Genomic DNA, 20,311 nt, shown 5'->3' with positions numbered 1-20,311 from the left:
CAACACTGACCAGCATTGGCTCGGGCGTCCGACTGCTTCTTAACGACGGTAAGCTTGTACCCGTCACCGTAGGTGCTCTTCAGAAAGAGGGGGGACCCACAGCACTTCAGCTTCCCATGAGAGATGATGGCGATGCGGTCACCCAGGAGGTCAGCCTCATCCATGTGGTGCGTGGACAGGAGGATAGTCCTTCCTGTGGGGAAAGGGTGAGGGTTAGATAAAGGGGCTGTCACAGAGTCACAAAGGACAGGGCATCAGCCCCTCACAAAAGGACACATTCCTTAACCACAATGTTCTGGAGAAATACAATCTTCTGCATCATGCACTCACCTTCACTCGAGGTTTTTAAGCAGAGGTTGGACGGCCATCTGTCAGGGATGCTTTAGCTGAGAGTCCTAAACTGCACGGGGTTGGACTAAGTGACCCTCAGGGTCCCTTCCAACTCTAAGATTGACTCTAAGATCCTTATTGATACAAATATGAACTAGTTGTCCACCCCAAGGCTCACATTCACACTGTGCATTTAAAGCAGTGCCAAGACACTTTGCAGTGTTGGCTCCACCCCACCCCACCCCATTCCAGAAAGGTCAGCCGAACTGACACAAGGGAAGGAAAAAGGATAATAATAATAATAATAAATAATTTTATTTATACCCTGCCCTCCCCGGCCAGAGCCGGGCTCAGAGTGGCTAACACCAGTAAAATTACAATAAAAACATAATTGGGGGGGGGGGGGGCACAACAACAAAACAATTTAAAATACAGGTTAAAATGCAATTTAAAATGCAGCCTCATTTTAAAAGTAGCCCATGGATCAAAACCATGAAGGGGAGGGAAACATAAGGGTCAGACTGAGTCCAAACCAAAGGCCAGGCGGAACAGCTCTGTCTTGCAGGCCCTGCAGAAAGATGTCAAGTCCCGCAGGGCCCTGGTCTCTTGGGACAGAGTGTTCCACCAAGTCGGGGCCAGTCCTGAAAAGGCCCTGGCCCTAGTTGAGACCAATGTAACCCCCTTGCGGCTTGGGACCTCCAAAGTGTTGTTATTTGTGGACCTTAAGGTCCTCCGTGGGGCATACCAGAAGAGGCGGCCCCATAGGTACGTGGGTCCTAGGCCACATAGGGCTTTAAAGGATGTGGGTTGGTAGCTGGTACACCCCACCTGTCAAGCCCCAGCAGAGTGAGGCAGCACCCATTTATCTTTCTTACCTTGTTTGTATTTGAGGATGAGGTCCCAAATAGCTCTCCGTGCATAGGGGTCCACGCCAGCAGTGGGCTCATCCAAGATGACAGCCCGGGACCCTCCGACAAAGGCAATGGCCACCGACAGCTTCCTCTTCATCCCTCCTGACAGCGTCTGCACCAGGGAGTGGCACTTGTGGGTCAGCTCCAGGTCTTCAATCATCCTGGAGGAACACAATGACATGGGTAGGGGGGTTTAGTCTTCCAAAGTGGCCAAGTCTGACCCTAGAACTTTGTAGGCTCCTCCACAAAGGGATGGGAGGAGGATAGCATTCCTTTTGCCCCTCTCCCAAATGCTGGCCTCCCCTCTCTCCACCCCAAAGTATGATTAATTGCGCCTACCCCAACCTGGTTTGTGTCTCCCCGCCCCTTAACCTGGTGTTTCAGGCTACAAAATGGCCACGCTAACTGGCTGGTGGGAATGGCATGCCAAAACACCTGCGTCCTCATCAAGGGCACTGGGTTGGGGCAGGCAGGATTAATGTCTGGGGTTGTACAAATAATACTATGGGAGACCTGAGGATGAGGTTAACCATATGTGCACCATTTCTGAATTCTGGGTGCATGTGCAGGTCTTCAACCCCAACCTACATAGCCATGGGGCACTGCTCCTGCCAGCCACTGGGGTTCCCTCCTCTGCCAGGGTCGATTGCTATACACGAGACAGAATCATAGAATCGCAGAGTTGGAAGGGATCCCAAGGGTCGTCTAGTCTGTTATAGGAATTCTAAGGTCTATATATATATATATCCCATTACACACTCCCTCCCTTGCTGCTCTGCTGAATCTCTTAGGCTCGCTCTGCTTCAATTAGCCAATCCGTGAGCAAGTGGCAATGTTTTTGGATACAGCCGTTATCTTTGGACTACCCATGATTACCATATATACATATAAAATATACTGCTTAGCATTATTATCATCTTTAGTTGAATTAATGCATATTTTTCATTAAATCTATTAATTGCTATAAAATGTTATAATGGTCTGTTGACTGCAGAGGAAGTGTCTGGTGCAGAGGAGAGGGATGGGCTGAGCCTGCCTACTTGTCCATCTCCTTGCGTATCTCCTCTTCTGCCATGCCTTTGAGCTGCGAGTAGAACCACAGGTGCTCCTCCACAGTCAGCTTGTCAAAAAGCACATTGTGCTGCGGGCACATGCCCAGGTTCTTCCGGATCTCATCCATCTCCGTCCGGATGTCGTGGCCATAAATGGTAGCCGAGCCAGAGGTTGGAGGGAAGAGGCCTGTCAGGATGGACCTAAGAGGGAAGGGAGGGAGAGACATCATCAAGCCACACCCACCTTCAGCCCATCAATACAGGGGCAAAGAGAAGGGGCCACAAAGTGATTCATTATTTCATTTCATTTCATTTCATTATATTTGATAAATTAGGCTGGCTCTCTCCTTGCTGTCCTTCTGCCGGCAGGTGAAGACTTTTTTATTTCAACAGGCCTTTGGGAGCAGACTGGAAAGGGCTACTGCTGTTAATATTGTTGTTATTATTGGTATTTGCATGTCATGGACTGGCTGGATGCAGGAGTGATGGAAGGAACTATTAGAGGTTACTGTCCACACACTTTCGCTGCACAGATACTCTTTTAAACTGCTTAGCAGAGCAATCTTCCTGGAAGCAGTGGACAATAACAAAAGTTGTTCTAAAGATGACTCACAAACTCTGTGAAGTCTCGGTCAAGAGATGTTATTCCCAGACCGTGTACAAGCATTATGGTAGCAAATACATTTTCGATGGTTAAAATAAACAGCAATTAACAGCACACTTTCAAACAAAAGTCTCTCTTATCTCCCACACTTCGTAAATTACAGGAACGGTCCTTCAACAGATTTTACAAGCAGCACTCCTTCGTCAGACACCTGCCATCAGGCGTCTGCAAAAATGAAGCCGAGTGGTCTTCTTCTTATTGGCACTTCCAGCTGATGCTAATTAGGCTCAGAGTGCCACTCCCATATGCACAGGAAAACTCTGGAACCTTTTAGAAACTTTCTACTTGTTTCTGGACGAATGATTCCCTAACAGGAACCAGCTGGGGAACCACCAGAGGAAGGCTTAGAGTCCAGGGATTGGTGGTAGGACAACAATGAGTGGTCACAGTATTGGAAGCTGAAGGGGTAACAGGGTTTAGTGAGAGGTGAGAGTCTGTGGCAGAGAGAAGTCCAGAATCAGAGGCAGAAGCTGAAGCAGGAGAAGAGGGAGGCCAAGAGGCAGAGATGAGCCACACTGGTGAAGGCTCTGGAGGAGAAAGATAATTGGGGCAGTTTCCTTTCTCACTGGCAGAATCTGCACAGATTTAGCAAGGTATCTGATGGCCCCTCCCTGCCGCCTGGCCCCTGCCATCCTGCAGTTTTGTGATTTTGGTGCTCACCAAAACCCAAGCTGACACACTTACATGGTTGTGGTCTTGCCAGCTCCATTGTGGCCCAGGAAAGAGACCACCTGGTTCTCGTAGAGGTAGAGGCTCAGCTTGTTCAAAGCCAACTTCTTGTCTGTCTTGTAGATCTTGGTCAGTTTGTCCACACAAACCACCAGTGGAAGGTGGGTCGGCTCCTCCTCAATCCCACGAGTCTCATCTATATGCAAAGCCAAAACGTTGGTGTGTGTGCTGGTTACTAGCCAACATGCCACAAAACACAGAGTGCTAAGACCACCCCAACATGAGTTGCAAGATTGCAAATAGCAACTACAACAAAATACTAGCCAGTACAGTACGATCACATTTTATGTGGGGGTTATGTTTCAGGGATGATATGTATATTGAAAAACACATATACTCAAAGCCCCCTGCCCTGGAACCACCCCGTTCGAGCATCCTTACTTTTTGAAGCTTTTGAGCTCTCCACTTTGCTTATTTGGGAACGGCCCACTCAGCACATGGGCTTTTGCGAGATCTTGCAGGGTGACCGAGTTTCTGTAAAATCTTCTAGAGCTGTTGTGCTGAGAGGACCTTGCATGGTAAGCAAGGTGGAGAGCTTAAGAGCTCTTTAGCGCCAGGTTTCCCTGGGATGGAAATGGTTTTTAAGTTCTCTGCACACATTTGGCTTGTGCAATTTCAACTGATCAGCCTTCAACCATGCAAGTTAAATTGCATAAGCTGAGGTTGTGATTGTACTGTATTCTATGTTTCCACGCTGTCCCCAGCCATCCAATGGGGAGGTTCTGCTTCTCTGTCTCACCCAGCCTCCTGTTCTCCATGGCACAAGCTTGGTCTTCCTCCATGACGCTCAGGCGGGTGGTTCGTGACCACGGCCATGTCCATTCCCATGTCTCTGTGCGCCCATTTCCCAGCCAGTAGGATTTCTGAAAGGGGAAGTACCAGGGCCTGGGAAGTCCATACATTCCTATAGGGAAGGAAGAAGAATTGGCATGAAACTGGAGCTAGGACTGGGGCAGAAACTGTGTGCTGCAGAATTATGTGGAGATGTGACCAGAATAGGACTGGAGAAGAACCAGATTCAAACCCCCTCTCAGCTGTGAAGCTCACTGGTGATTTTGGGTCAGCCTAACCTACCTCACATGAGACGCGGGTGGTGCTGTGGGTTAAACTACAGAGCCTAGGGCTTGCTGATCTGAAGGTCGGCGATTCAAATCCCCATGACGGGGTGAGCTCCCGTTGCTCTGTCTCAGCTCCTGCCAACCTGGCAGTTCGAAAGCATGTCAAGTGCAAGTAGATAAATAGGTACCACTCCGGCGGGAAGGTAAATGGCGTTTCTGTGTGCTGCTCTGGTTTGCCAGAAGCGGCTGTACACCAGCTCCCTTGGCTAATAAAGCGAGATGAGCGCTGCAACCCCAGAGTCAGTCACAACTGGACCTAATGGTCAGGGGTTCCTTTACCTTTACCTTTAACCTACCTCACAGGATTGTTGTGTGGGGGAAAAATGGGAGGGCGGGGGACCTTTTTGAGCTGCTTGGGGGGAAATGGTGGAGGGCAAATGCAATAAAATGGGATGAACAGAGGAAGATTTGAAAGTGAGCCTGTATGTTAGCCTAAGTCAATGGCAGTAGGAGACTGACAGATCTCAACCCTCCTCTCAGCAGGAGGCTGAGCAACCCAGCAAAACTGGGTCTCCCCACCCCTTACCCCCGCACATACCTGGGTGTACAGCCTCAATGTACCATGTCAGAACCCCATAGACTACGGCGTCAATGATCAACATCATCATGGAAAGGAGAAGGTTGAAGTCATCCCCCTCCACAGGCGACTGGCTAAAGGTGTGCCACTGGATACCCACACCAGCCACCTCGTAGAGGGCGAAGTACTTAGAGCCCAGACCAAAGGCAGTGGTGGACATCAGAGACTGGAGGAGAACAGGGGAGGGAAGAGGGAGAAGAGACAAAGAGATGCTGCAGGGTTTTATTGGATTAAATATTTGCACGCTGCTTTCCCAACAACTAAATGGAGCTCATAGTAACTCACAACAATTAATGAGTTAGGAGGCTTCTGCTAAGCCAGGATATATGATGTGCTAGGCTGCATCCACACTATAGTCAGAATTCTGCACCAGCACTGAAAACTGAAATGTGGAAGCCAGCATAAATCATGCACATGTCTGCATAATTAATCCTCCTCTTTATGCTTCTGGAGTGGGAGTAAAGAGGTCACTGAAGTCCACCCTGGGCTGGAATTTTTGGAAATACAGATCAGTCCCACTCTTCAGCAGGTTTCAGCAGCAGCTGCCACAGAGATTTCAAACTCACCCTTGTAAGAGTTAGAAAACCGATTAAAAAGAATATGATGGCAAAGCTGTTCTCAAGAAACAAAATAACTGGGGCCAGCATCAAAATCTGCTTGTATGAAGGTCAGGTTTGGAAAACAGGACAGTAATTCCTTAAGAAACAAGGAAGCTGGCCAGGAACAAACACCTGTATACTCCCCCCCACCCCCCAAAAAATAATTGTCTGAATTGGAAGTTGTCCTGCATAGCAAACAATGGCCTGTGAATCTAGCCAGCAACTAGAAAGGCATTCTCAGCGCATATGGGGCTGTCAGGCATAAATATGTGTGCCTCACTTTCCCTTCCCCTGGTTGCCTGCCAGCAAGTTACATGACCACAGATGCTATCACCACTGCCACCACCCCTGTCTGGGAGGCTACCACATTAACTACTCACAGCAATGCACTTCTCAAATGCGGTAATCTTGTCATGCGCCACCTCTTCCCGGATGGCGACGTACATGTAAGGGACGTAGCTGAGAAAGTAGATGATGCCGCCACAGGCCGAAGCCAGCTTGGCTTTGGAATACAGCACTGACACCAGGAAGCTGAGGGAAGAAAGAGACGGGCATGCAACACAAATCTGCATTCTCCCGTTGAAGGGGGGAAATGGCAAGCGAACAGTCTCAGGGATGGTTCACCACCCACAGAAGCTGAGCCAAGCCATCAGAACGGGTGGCAAAGCTGCGCCCCTGTTCTAGCACCCTGCGTGGCATAGCAGAGCACCTGAGATTGCTGAGGCTGGCCTTGAAGTGAGGCTGGGCATTTGCTGGATCCCATCATGTACCCCAGGGGCATAACTATGGCTTGGTCAGGTTGGTCCTGGGAAATTGTGCCTCTCGCCTCTGGCTTGGTGTGGCTAGGAGTCAGCCCACCTGAATTCCCACGCACTCCCTGGGCCACTCCTCTGCTGTTCTGGGTGGGTGGGTGACACATGCAGGCCCCTCTGGCGAAGGAGCAAGGTGGGGGGTGCCAAGGGTGCGAGGGAGCCCAGGTACACCTCTGAGATGTCCCAAGGAAGATGCCATTGATTCTACTTTTAGAAAGGATGCCCAAGACAGCAGAAAGGGACTCTCCACTTACATGCCCAGGTTAAGGGGCCTGACTGGAGTTGCCTAGCTGAAATCCTGGAGCTCCTGTCACCCACTTGAGGCACCAGCTCTGCCTCTCCATGGTGGCCACGCCGGGACATAACAAACCCACAGGGTGAATTCAAGACATGGATAAATTTGTGCAATTAAAATTAATAATTTAAAAGTTACTTGTGCACATTGTGTGTGTACACACACACACACACACACACACACACACAGAAAATATATACACACATTCACATATTATGTCAAAGGGCTATATGAGGGCCTGTGAAGCAAAGTTTCTTAAACTATCAGCAGCCCTGATCAGCCTCACCAGGGTTACAGGGTTGAGAATAAATATGGCGTACTGGGAGAGGCCTCGTTCTTACTGAGGTGCTTGGACCACACCACTTTTTGACTGTGCATGGGACTTTCATGCCTAAAGGTTCCTTTATACTTCCACCACAATTTAAGAAAAACCACACCTGCCTATAGGAAACTAGCATATTGGAGAGAATGTTTTTACTCTCACCTTCTCCCTGTCCTGCTAGTTTTTAAATGCACAGGGATTTTCATTACTAAGGCCAGAAGAGCGGTAGAGGAAACAGGACCAGCATCAAGCAAGGCAGAAAAACGATCTGAGCCCCCAAGGTAGGGGAGGAGCCCACATCTGGTCATTTTTCTGCCTCCTTCAAGCAAGTGGGAGAAAACAACCTGCCTGGTCATGTCCCATTGCCCACTTGAGAAACACAACTGTGAATCAGGAAGCCCCCTGTTCAAATCTAATCTTCACCCTCCGCCTCCGCTTTCCTTCCCTCCCTTAACTCACCAGAACATGATGGTGGCCACAGCATAGATGGCAAGGAACAGCCAAATTATGAAGACGTCACTGTGCATCAGAACCTTCCCGTACTTGAGAATGGCAGTCAGCGCCGTGACTGAGATGGAAAGCTGGACAAACCCTGTGATAAACCAGGCCACCCAATGCACCGCGTTGTTCAGCCCCATCATTTTCATCACCTGTGTGGAAGGAGATGTTGTCAGCCCAAGAGGCCAGATTCCATGGCCCCTGGACAGGAGCCACGACCACCATTTATCTCCTTTCCGGTTTAGTGAAACACAGCATGTACTGCGCGCACACAATATGCGTGCAATACCAGAGCAGTTATTTTTTGCAATATTGGTATTTAACTGAATTTATTATAATTTGGATTTTTACTTTATTATTCTGCTTAGGCATTCTAATTCTTGCATGCCACTTTCTGCACCTTCCAGTTATGTGGCAGCAGGCATGTATATTCACCACCAGGGAGCGCTGATTCCAAATCAGCCTGCATGGCGTGAGTGGTTAAGAGGGTTGGGATTAGGACCTGGCAGACCAGGGTTCAAATTCCTGCTTAATCTTGAAGTTTGCTGGGTGACCCTGAGCCAGTCACTCTCTCATCAACCTAATCTATTTCACAGAGTTGCTGTGAAGATAATATGGGGACAGAACCTTGTATGCCACCTTGAACTCCTTGGAAGAGAGTTGAGATATATCACGTAACTACTCATTTATTACAGTTATATGTAATAAAGAGACTTAAGAAACAGAAAAACAGCAAGAAAAAGATGATAAATAACAGCACAACAGATAAACACGCAGCTCCCATGGTGGCTTTAAGTGGTTTTGTTTGCTTGGTTGTTTTAAAGCCTAGGAGAATAAGAAGGTTTTTGCTGGATGCCGAAATGAGATTAGAGTAGGTGCCACATGAGAGCATTTGAAGCAGGAACTCTGTCTCCTGGGTCACCACTTGCCTCACGAAGGAGGCAGAGCCACACTTAGGCTAGCAGCTGTTTCAACCTCAGTCCCCCAGATAGGTAATATGGGAATAGTAATACTGGCCAGGGCTGCTGCAGGAACAGACATGTAACATCTGTGAAGCAAGTGCTGAGTGCTGCTATCACCAGCAAGGCATCCCTTACTTTCTCAGCCAGGAGGAAGCAAGATTTGTAAGCCACAGCATTGCATTCACAGCTCAGCCTTGCTCTGCCATCCCAAGGGAAATGCTGTCTAAAAATCCTAATCTAGGCCATTAACCTACCATTTGTTATACTGACCACCTGTGTCCGTGTCTGCCACCTCCCCCTTCTTGATCTCACCTAATTTTCTCTTCCAGTGGCTGAGCTCAGCAGTTCCTTAGCAGGAGACGGGATGTTCTGCTGGAGCACAGCTGAGTTGGCGTTTGCCATAAAAATAGGACATATATACTGCAAAAACAATCCAGCCTTGATGGAGGTTTTTATGGCCGGCCACAGAGAACCTGCTTGAACTTACTGCTCCAAGAGCTATTTGGGGGCACTGACAGTGGCTTGAAAACAGGGGTGCGGGATTTCTGTGGCCCTTCAGCTGCTGTTGGGCTTCCACCCCCACCCCCTGCATGTGTGGCCAATGGTCAGGGGTGAAGGTAGATGCTGAAGGACCCCTGGTAACCGCCCTCCCTGGTTCAGAAGATGAGAGTCCTGCCAAATATGCTTCTCCAGAGAGAAGAGTGGGAGAAGGGCCCACACTGCAAAGAGCAATCCTTCCAAACTGCCCCTGGGAAAAGAAACAACCTACTACTGTCTCTCTGTAGACCAAGGCTTCCACAATTTCACAGGTCTCTTTAGATGGTGCTATTTATTCTGCCGTCTTAAGTTGCAGGATTTCTTTTTTTCTTTCTTTTAAAAAACACATCCTTATGAGAAAACCACTTTCATGTTAACATTAAAGCTCAAAAGGAGGTTTGGACAACAGCCCGGATTGGAAGGATTAAAGATTTGGGAGTTGCTGCGTCATCAAACTTCAGAAACTTTAGATAACAGAGTTGGATAACAGCCTGGATTGGAATGGAGCTGGCAAAAAGACAGTTGAAAAAAGATATATATACAAATAAAGCTGTACTCGATGGATGAAAGGATATATGGTGTCTGACATGATTGAGAATCATAGAGACGGAGAACTTTAAAGCGTTAAAATCGAGATGTGGAAAACATGGAAACAATGAGGAGAGGCAGGATTGAGATTTGGCGATATGCTTCAAGGTCCAGACTATGGGAAGCCCTGAAAAATTAATAATTATAATTTGAATGATAATTTGGTCTTTTTTAATTTAGTTTTTTTATTTTAATTGGATTACGATTTGATATGTTAACTGGATGTTTTTATTGGAAAACTAATAAAAATGATTTAACAACAACAACAACACAAAAGTACTTAACAACAGATCCTCCTTTATTAAGGAATCGGCCTAAAATTTTATGCCCTCTCTTCTTCCTCTTTCTTGCAATCTTTTAAACTTAGGTGTAATCTAAGGATAAGCAACTGCCCAAGAGAGTGGTATTGCTAACACCCAGGATAAGGAACAGAGAAGCTGCTTGCAGGTGGGTTTTGGCACAGGCTGCGACATTCTTGCAGGCAAGGGTCCTGGTAGAGAGGTGGGCATGATGCTGAAGAATAGGTCAGAGAGAAAGAGAGAGATGCTCAGAATGATTTTAGTGCCAGGAACCAGGCCTGGAAACTCAGTCGGGGCAGCGGGAGGGAGGGCAGGGGATTCCATTTGCTCAGTCAGCCAAGGCTGGTACTGGCTAATTTGTGAGTTGTTATCTATTCTTCTGCATCCCTGATGGAAGCCAAAAGGAAGCAAGTCCACTTTGGCTAAAGCCAACTGTGGGGATCTGATGCAGTTTAACCCGTGTCCACACGAAAACAAGCATTTTGGGGACTGGTTTCCTCAGAAGCATCCAAAGTAATTTTGTGCCCTGTGGATTTCTCAGCCCCTGATGTGTTTATTGAATGCCTAAATAAGATTGGCTATTGATGAGAAAATAACTCATAGCTTAGAAGTGATTCATGAAATGGGAAATGGGAAAATATGGACAGGTTTTAAGCAATATAGTGGCCATTTATTCAATATACAAATGAAACTGTATAAACTCTCCCAAGCATCTTTGAAGAAAACGCTATCCTGAAGAGTACATCTTGAATTATATTCTTCTCTTGGAACAACTATCTGTGATGGATAAGGAAAAGCCTTTGTGCTGGTCCTGGGACATTATATGCTGGACATGTGGATTGATAACAATAATTTATACAATACCTGTGGAGGGGGGTGTTATACATGGTTTTTTTTATATTGGAGCAGATAGGAAAGATCAGACCAAAACACTGGCCAGCCAGATGCCACCTGGAAGACCACAAGGAGGGAGTGAAGGCAACTGCCCGCAGCATCTGGTGGCTAAAGGTACACTGCTTCTGAACATGTAAGCTCAATATTAGCCACTACGGCTACCATTGGGGCCAGGCCCTGGCAAAAGGCACAGCCCACCCACCAGAGAAACAAACTCCGCGGGCTTACCTCTTTCAAGCGGTGCTCCTTCTCTGCCACAATATGCTGAATCATCATTGCCACTGAGTAAACCCAGGAGATGACCATGCAGAGGGGCATCATGTGCTCAATGACGAACAGAAAGCTGCAGGGAGGAAGAGGAAGGGGGAAAGTAACCTACCACAGGTTTCACCAACTGGGTGCCTTCCAGCTTCCCTGGGGCTACTGGGGGATGCTGTCCAAAACATTTGGAGGGCACCAGGCTGGTCAAGCCTGACACATAAAAGCAGGAAAAGGGTCCTCGAGGTATCCTGTTGGTCAAGGAAATTCTGCCTCCTTCCCTACAGACCCCTCAGGTGCTAAGATTGGCAGTAAGGGCCCTCTTGGTTTTTGCACTCCCCTCTGAATTTTGAGGGTAGCAGTAGGTCAGGAGAGGGTCTTCTCTGTAGCAGTTCCTAATCTGTGGAACTCTCTCCATGGAGGTGCATCTGGAACCTTAATTGCATAGCTTCTGGAGAATGCTAAAGATGCACCTCTTTACCCTGGCGTTTGATATTTGAGGGGTGCATATTTTTAGACCCTACCTTATTTTGGTGATTGTGAGCTGTTTTAAGCTGTTTCTAATATTGCGTTTTAGTGTTATAACCTACCCTGGGACCTTAAGGTGAAGGGCAGTTTAATAATAATAATAATAATAATAATAATAATAATAATAATAGCAGGAAAGCTATAGTCAAGCCAGCAGAAGCAGCTTATGACTCTGCCCTCAGGGCAACACAGCCTCCTGACTCTACTCAAAGTTTCTCCCAAAGTTAGGAAGAAAGTCAGCCTGCAGTTTGACCTTGGGATAAGAGGACCTCTAGCATCACCCTTGCAACTTCATCCCAGTGCCGTAAGAAGAGAGGGACCCTCATACCCTGACAGTGAGAGTATGAGACATTTATGACATTGTTTCCAACAATATTGGTCAACCACTGGACCCAAACTTTGCTTTGGCCCTTCTGCCAATAGAGGGCGATCTGGACCATTCCCCTTGTACATACAGAACAAACTATTCAGAGATCACACACCGACACACACACCCTGCCCTGGAAAGACCAAAAGGCCATCTCTGATGGGATGGCAAGGGGGAAGTTTGAGATTTGGCTCTTTCTGAGCACCTATCACAACACAGGAGAGTTGTTAAGAGGCCAGAATAAACACAAAACAAAACAAAACGGACTTCTCTGTCTCTTTTGCTCACACACAAACACACTTCTAAGGACTCACTCATCGCGGGTGTAGCACGGGTATGGAAACATCTGCACATAGTTTCCGGGTTCAACCACATCGTGGCCCACGAAGGTGTTGATGATGGCTCGCTCCATCATATCTAGCGAGGGAGAGAGAAAGACCCCAAATATCTGTCACCCACTTTGCTCACGGCACCTCTCGGCTGTCACCTCATACCAGCCATGCTTAAGACATGGAAAAGGTCCTTGCACCCAGGGGATTCAGGCAGGGAGACCAGAGGGCTCTGCTCTGCTCTAGACCACCATTGTGGCCACTTGGCCAGGGGGCAGGAGCTGCTGGTCTGCTGGCTCTTCAGCCACACCACTGCAGATGGCTAGTGGGCAATATTGCAAGGAGGGGCTCAGTTGGGACCAGGTGGTGTCAAGGGGCCAATGCAGCTTCACCTGACCCTCTGCATTTGCCTCTTGAGGCTGTGGTCCAACCATCAAATAAACTTGACCACATCCAAAAATTTTGTGTTTTCTGTTTTGCCATTTCTACCATGGTTACTGCTACTGCTGACAAAGGCAGTCTGCAATGCAGCTGGCCCAGAGAAGTGGACCGCCTCTTCAAGGTGCAGAGTACAAAGCAAAGGTTCAGTGAGCCAGTCCCTCCTGTTGATTTATAGTCAGCAGCGGAGGTCCTGTTGGTGGCCCTGCCACTGAGCGTTTTCAGGTTGCCAATGATCCATGGCAGGGCCTTCTTGGTGGTGGCTCCCTGTTTCTGAAATGCCCTCCCAAGTGAGTCTGTCACACTCATTATTCAGGAAAAACCTAAAAAATCTGTGTTGAGTCGGACATTTGATGTCCAAAAGGTTTGCTCCTGGAAACCCTGAAATTATTAGCCATGAAGAGGGGACGTATAACTATGTACATCATCTTGAACTCCCTACGAGAAAATTGTGGGCTATAAATGCAATAATAAATAAATAAGTTCTTAAGCTATATTTTATTAGTGATGGGTTTGCTGCCCTGAGACCCCCTCTGGGAGGAAGGGCGAGATATAAATCGCCACCATCACCTTGCAGCCACATGCACAGGGCATATATCTAATGAGAAGCAGCTTTGCTTGAGGACAGAGGAGAGAACAGGGCATGTCTGTGGCCCAAGGATGGATGGGAATGGGAAATAGGGAGGCTGGGAATGTGCTCACCCTGGATCCAGACAAAGCCATAAAGGAAGTAGAAACGGCCCCCGGTGTTTGGGCCAGGCCGCCAATACGCACGGCGGATCTCGTTGGTCTTTTCCGTAAAGCTGGAATTTTGCCGGATCTTGTACATGACATGAGGAGGGAGGGTGCCGTCCTTGTTTGTTTGGAAGATCACACCTTTATTGGGGGGCGGGGGAATGACAGGACAGAAAAGAATGCATAAGAGCCACAAAAACCAGCAGTGATACATCTGACCAGACTAATATAATAATAATAAATTTTATTTATACCCCGCCTTCCCCAGCCAGAGCTGGGCTCAGGGTGGCTAACACAAATAAAATCATAGTAAAAACATAATAGGGGGGGAAAGGTAGGGGGGGGAACCAATTTAAAATACAGGTTAAAATGCAATTTAAAATGCAGCCTCATTTCAAAGTAGCCGATAAATCAAGACCATAAGGCGAGGGAAACATAAGGGTCAGACTGAGTCCAAACCAAAGGCCAGGCGGAACAGCTCTGTCTTGCAGGCCCTGCGGAAATATATCAAGTCCCACAGGGCCCTAGTCTCTTGTGACAGAGCATTCCACTACGTCGGGGCCAGTGCTGAAAAGGCCCTGGTTGAAACCAATCTAACCTCCTTGAGGCTCGGGACCTGCAAAGTATTGTTATTTGTGGAACTTAAGGTCCTCTGCAGGGCATACCAGGAGAGGCGGTCCTGTAGGTACGTGGGTCCTAGGCCGCATGGTACATGAGATGGGCCAGGCTGCTGCATCAGACCAAAGGCCCATCTCAGACAGCAACCTGTATCTCACAGTGGCCAGCCAGATCCCTGTAGGGCATGAGTGCAACAGCCCTCTCTCCCACTGTGGTTTTCCAGCAATTGGACCAGGGTGCAAATTGCTTAGAATGTCAGGTTTCTAGTCCTAACGGCTTGAAATTCTTTGTGAATGTTGCTTCATAACAAGGGCTTGTGATCTCTGCAGGAGCCGAGGAAAAACACAGAATGTGGTGTTGGACACAGAACTTACTGTTTTTGTAAGAAAAATCAAGATTATAGCCCTTAACCCCATAATTTTTAGTCCCAAATGATAAGATGCAAAATGTGCAGGCAACGAATGCCTGTTGGGGTGGGGAAAAAAATATTTGCAGTAGTTTTGGGGGTGAGGCAGTCATCCATGTTTCACTCAGGATAGCAAAGACGGTTTAAAATATGCAAAAATATTTTTTTTTTGCACAACTATACAAAATAAGAGTAATGTGTGCAAGAGTATACCCATACAGTTCTGGGAGCTGCCTCCAGAGTAGCAGGTCAGGCAAAAAGCAGTAGTGGTCTGAGTACCAGTCTGGGCCCTGTCTGAACAGATGCAGAGGTGATGGAAGTTTACTGGCCCAGGCCAAGACCAGCTAGCTTCTAAGAAGGAAGAAACCTCCGCCAGAGAAGAAGAAGACTGGCAAAATCAATTATTGATATGCAGGGTAAATTAGCTAATTTGAAACCCAAGAAGAAGGGGTAAAGGTTACTGTATATTCTTCAAGCTCTGTGTATAGACTTCTACATTAGTATAACTTTTAAAACTCATTTGTAAAAAGATGAATAAGGTTTAAAAATCGGATTCTTAGGAATATAAAGTTTTATGGACGTGCATGAACAAGGATTAAACAATGAAACCAAGAGGGGGAGTGGAGGGAAGTCAACCAGAAAATTATGGTTCAAAAATTGGTTTCTGGTGTTATTTTCTTTTTTCTTTTTGGGAAATTAATAAAATGTTATTTTTTTTAAAAAAAAGGAAGCTTACTGGCAAAAACAGTGACGTTGTCTTGGTAAGCTTGATTGAGAGTGTAGTTGACAATGCTTTCCTCATCTGGAAAGCCCTTAAAGATGTCCACGCTGACCTGGTGGTGGGGAAAAAAGAGAGAGATTTCATCAGGGAAAGCAGCTTAGAACTGCAGACATCATATCATCTTAAGCCCTGCTTCTGTCATGGGTTTATTTATTTTAAAGCATTTATAAACAATATACAGTGGTACCTCAGGTTGCATACACTTCAGGTTACATACGCTTCAAGTTACAGATTCCACTAACCCAGAAATAGAACAGAAATTGGGGGGCGGCAGTGGGAGGCCCCATTAGCTAAAGTGGTGTTTCAGGTTAAGAAGTTTCAGGTTAAGAACGGACCTCCGGAATGAATTAAGTACTTAACCCGAGGTACCACTGTATAAAGCATTTTTGAAAAATCTCCTAGTGGCTTCTATACTGTAGAACCTCTGTTTTCCTAACAAGTGACAATCTCAGGTGTGTGGCTGCCTTGGAGAGTAGCAAGAGAAACTGGGGACCAGGCTACGTGGATCCAGCTTGAGGTACGTGGGATAGCTCAATTGGTACAGCAAGACTCTCAGGGCTGTGGGTTTGATCCCCACGTTGAGCGAAAGATTCCTGCATTGCAGGGGGGTTGGACTAGATCAATGTTTTTCAACCTTTTTTGGGCAAAGGCACACTTGTTTCATGAAAAAAATCACGAGGCACACCACCATTAGAAAATGTTAAAAAATTTAACTCTGTGCCTATATTGACTATATATAAAGTAATTCTCTTGAATAGGAATCAAATAAACACAAAGAAAGTATTTTATAATTACTTTATTATGAAATAGTAAGTAAACAGAAATATGAAAAATTATAAAATACTTTATTTTTAAATCTTTCAAATTTTTCATTTTTTCCCACGGCACACCAGGCAACATCTCACGGCACACTAGTGTGCCGCGGAACAGTGGTTGAAAAACACTGGACTAGATGACCCTTGTGGTACCTTCCGATTCTACATTTCTATGGTTGACCGTCTCAGCCCCACTCTGCTGCTCTTGCAACTTTCCAGTATCTCTTCAGTTCCAGCCTGTTTGAATGCTGGCAGGAACAATGGATTTTGCAATGTTGGTAAGGAATGATATGCATGCTCCCTCACTTTGATAAAGGAAAAACCCAAACCACTCTTCTTTTTTTAAATGGAGAAATAAATGCTCTATTTCTGGTATTTAATAGTATTAAAAAAACAATTTAAGAAATATATCTGCTGAGTTTTACAGTTGCAAAAAAAGAAAAAAGAAAAAAGTACATTTGAGTTACATGTTTAAAAGAGAAAAATGACAAATGTTCCACCCGCCAACCCTTTTGCCCAATCTGAAGGCATATTACAATTCTAAATAACGATAGTACAGTTTGTATGAGCGCTGAGGTGGAGAGAGCCTGGAATTTGCTGATGTGAAGATGTTAGCACAATAATTTATTGTGGAATGTGGCAGGTACTGTGTCTGTAGATTCTTTGTGTACTGGATAAACAGCCACCAGGTTGTTGTTTTTTAATTGTGCAATTTTGAGAAGTAAGTCTGTTAAAGTTTAAAAATGAAAAGCAAGGGAGATTTTAGTCCTAAAAATTATCTCTTGAAAGCCCCTGGTTTCTAACACTTTTAGGTACTGCTCCAGTAAAGCAGAACTTCAAGGTCCAGAGCGGAATCTGGAAGAAGTGGGTTCCATGAGCCCCCTGAGTTCCTGCCGTTTCTCTCTCTTCCCAAGAGGGCAGCAGGGACACTCACCTTAGACATGAACTGAATCCAGCCACAGGCTGCATTGTCAATGGTGTCCAGCTGCTGCAGGAGCACACTGGCGTTGGGCAAAGAAAAGTTACTGTCCAAGAAGTTGTGAAGCAGGTCACCATCTGACACGTTCAGGATTTCGGGGTGCTTGCGAAGATCTGCAGCGATCTGTGGGTAACGGACAAACATGGGAAGGAGAGGGGTGATGAGGAGCTCCCACCTCTAGGCCAGCCTTTGCCACTCTGGCCCTGTTGGGCTATAGTTCCCACCAGCCCCAAGCCAGCACTGCCAATGGGTTGGTAGGAATTGCTGTCCAACAATATCTGGACAAGTATGATCTAAATGCAGAGCAGCATGCTTCTTAGACTTTGGTGCTTGCACATACACACATGTGACATTGTGGGATGACAATTGATCCTTTAGTCCTGGTGCCACTGCAGAAGAGGCCCTGCTCTTAGCAGAGGACAACCTGGTCCCTAGAAATGATAGCCCAGTGAGCAGAGCTTCACTGGTTGACCAGGGGGCTTATGAGAAGCTCTGCCATGGGCTCCACTTGCATTTTTGGCGCTCCCATTCACCCATGCTACACTCAGAAGCACAGCATGAAGCACAGCCCCTGTAGAGGCTCTAACAGTAGCATCCTTTGGGGAGAGACTCCCCGCAGGTACTTGGAGTCCATCATCTGGTGTCTCAGAAGAGATTCTATTGGAGGAGGACTGTAGCTCAACAGAGCAGAGCAGAAGCTTGGCAAGCAGAAGGTTGCAGGTTCAATTCCTGGCTTCTCCAGTGACAAGGACTGAGCAGCAAGTTGGTGACAAAGGTCTTTCGTTTCCTGAGACCTTGAAGGGCCACTGCCAGACAAGTGTTAAAGCAGGGCTAAAAGAGCAAATAGTTTGCCCTGGTTGAAAGCAGCTTCCAATGCTCCTGGCAACATAGAAGAGATTGGAATCTGCAGAAGTCAAATTAGTAGCTCAGGGTACATTCCAACATTAGTTCCACCCACTGAGTTTCACGTGTATAATTAAGATCCATCTATTTCAATGGGTCTACTCTGATTGGAACTTGGTTGGTGACAACTTTTCCTTTTAACTGTCTGAAATGCAACTGAGCGCCAGAAGGTTTCCCAGATATTCCAGGACTGGATGCAGAAAGTGGGAGCAGGCTGAACAGAAACACACACAGACGCAGGGAGGACAAACCAGTCCCTTCACAGACCTGCCTGTGGCTGCAGTGATAAAACCTATGCAGACCCTGGAGGAAGCACCTTTTTCTACAAGCTGCACCAGAATCCTGGGACCGCAGCAGAGCTTGCACCACTGTCCCCCCTGAACTGCTCTGTCCTCTCATCTGGGTCTAGCCCTTTTAAAACCTTTTTGCTCCAGCTGTGGAATGGGTACACTTCTTGCCTGTTCCACTGTCCCACCCCATACCCTCTAACAGCGTACCTGCTGCAGCCTGCTAATCCGTTGCTGCAACCTGCCCTCTTCCAGGAAACTGCGGATCTCCGCTGACATGTTCATCCACACTTGGGCATAGTGAGTCACATTCCCGACAAAGGCAAAGGTCTCATTGGCCTGCAGAACAACCAGAGTAAGCAAAGAGTAAGCAAAGAGTTTGGATTTGGATTTGATATGCCGCCTTTCGCTTCCTTTAAGGAGTCTCAAAGCAGCCAACATTCTCCTTTCCCTTCCTCCCACACAACAAACACTCTGTGAGGTGAGTGGGGCTGAGACTTCACAGAAGTGTGACTGGCCCAAGGTCACCCAGCAGCTGCAGGTGGAGGAGCGGAGACGCGAACCCGGTTCCCCAGATTACGAGACTACCGCTCTTAACCACTACACCACACTGGCTCTCAGGAAAGGAAAAGGAGGTGCCCCACAGCCAGGTGTTTAAAGACAACACCCCCCATGAGTTCCACGTGAAAAAGTACTTTCAACAAAAGTCCCAATAAGACTTTTGTTAAGCCATGTTGGGAGGTAGGAGATCCAGGAAACTCCAGATATTTTGCCATGTAAGAACAGCCTGCTAGATCAGGAAAACGATCCAGAGTTCTCAGCACCCTGGCCAAATTCCAAATTCCCCAGGATTTTATGGGGGAAAGCCACAAGGCAGTTAAACTGGGATGCAAGCGATGCAGGCTTACAATGCAGATGAGTCCCAGGCTTCCTAACAAGGAAAGGGCAGGGGAGGAAATGAGCACACCCAATGCCAGCGTCCCTCAAAGCCTCACCTTCAGAATGACCTTGTCCACTTCTGTGCCCACGGGAGCGTAGAGGATCTTGGGGTTGCTGGTCATGAGGTGAACGAGAAGGCCCAGATTCCGCTGCTCTTTGCTGGTGAATCCCAGAGAGCTCATGTTGCCCTGTTTGAGGGCCTCTGGCTCAATGGTCCTGCACAGGGAAGAGGAAAAAGACATCGAAATTTACTCTTCCTGACAAATGTGCTGCCAAGGAGGAAAACGGAGGCAAACCATGGGAACTTTGCTGCTGTTGTCGCATTTTTATCATGCATTCACACTTTATTCCCCCAGAACTGCAAATTAAGCTGTACATGCAGGTCCCATTTTCCACACAAAATGCATTCCTCAGTGAGCGTTTGCCTAATAAGTCAACAATTTCTACTGATTCCTATCAGTGATTTCTAATCTGTGATCTCTCCCCCTCCCATCATGGCTTATTCCAAAAATGGTTACGTCAACCAGCAAAAGAAAAATGAAGGAAAAACAGCTTTGCCCAATCTCTCTCCCCACTCCTTCTCTCTATGGTTGCTGAAAACGGCTGCCACTGAGCAGCAAAGAACAAACAAGTAAGGAAGTGGGCAAACACTGGCTGTTCAGATATCTGAATCAGCCATACAGGTAGCAAGGTTTGGGCATAATTCTTTGTGTCTGGATAAGTAAATTAGTGGATAACGAG

The 20,311-nt window shown here is 47.0% G+C and overlaps 1 protein-coding gene across 4 annotated transcripts in view; it reads right to left on the bottom strand.

Moving 5' to 3' along the window:
• Window positions 1-20,311, bottom strand: part of ABCA2 (ATP binding cassette subfamily A member 2) — a 105,546-nt gene that overhangs the window by 37,256 nt on the left and 47,979 nt on the right. For all 4 annotated transcript variants that reach the window (XR_014560085.1, XM_083721543.1, XM_083721545.1 and 1 more), the window contains 15 exons: window positions 19,627-19,786; window positions 18,842-18,970; window positions 17,397-17,564; window positions 15,603-15,699; window positions 13,810-13,983; window positions 12,655-12,757; window positions 11,416-11,530; window positions 7,869-8,059; window positions 6,361-6,511; window positions 5,343-5,547; window positions 4,426-4,590; window positions 3,642-3,822; window positions 2,282-2,494; window positions 1,206-1,402; window positions 11-193 (listed from right to left, as the gene is read on the bottom strand). Coding sequence is in view for 3 of the 4 variants with exons in the window: in XM_083721543.1 (XP_083577669.1) it covers window positions 11-193; window positions 1,206-1,402; window positions 2,282-2,494; window positions 3,642-3,822; window positions 4,426-4,590; window positions 5,343-5,547; window positions 6,361-6,511; window positions 7,869-8,059; window positions 11,416-11,530; window positions 12,655-12,757; window positions 13,810-13,983; window positions 15,603-15,699; window positions 17,397-17,564; window positions 18,842-18,970; window positions 19,627-19,786 (2,432 nt within the window). In the remaining variant the exon portion in view is untranslated. The remainder of the gene's footprint in view (window positions 1-10; window positions 194-1,205; window positions 1,403-2,281; window positions 2,495-3,641; window positions 3,823-4,425; window positions 4,591-5,342; window positions 5,548-6,360; window positions 6,512-7,868; window positions 8,060-11,415; window positions 11,531-12,654; window positions 12,758-13,809; window positions 13,984-15,602; window positions 15,700-17,396; window positions 17,565-18,841; window positions 18,971-19,626; window positions 19,787-20,311) is intronic.

The sequence above is a fragment of the Podarcis gaigeae genome (genome assembly GCF_964106915.1).
Source record: "Podarcis gaigeae genome assembly, chromosome: Z".
In the NCBI taxonomy this organism is placed as follows: Eukaryota; Metazoa; Chordata; class Lepidosauria; order Squamata; family Lacertidae; genus Podarcis; species Podarcis gaigeae.
Note: the sequence above shows the minus strand (reverse complement) of the source record. Positions and strands in the feature narration are given on the sequence as shown.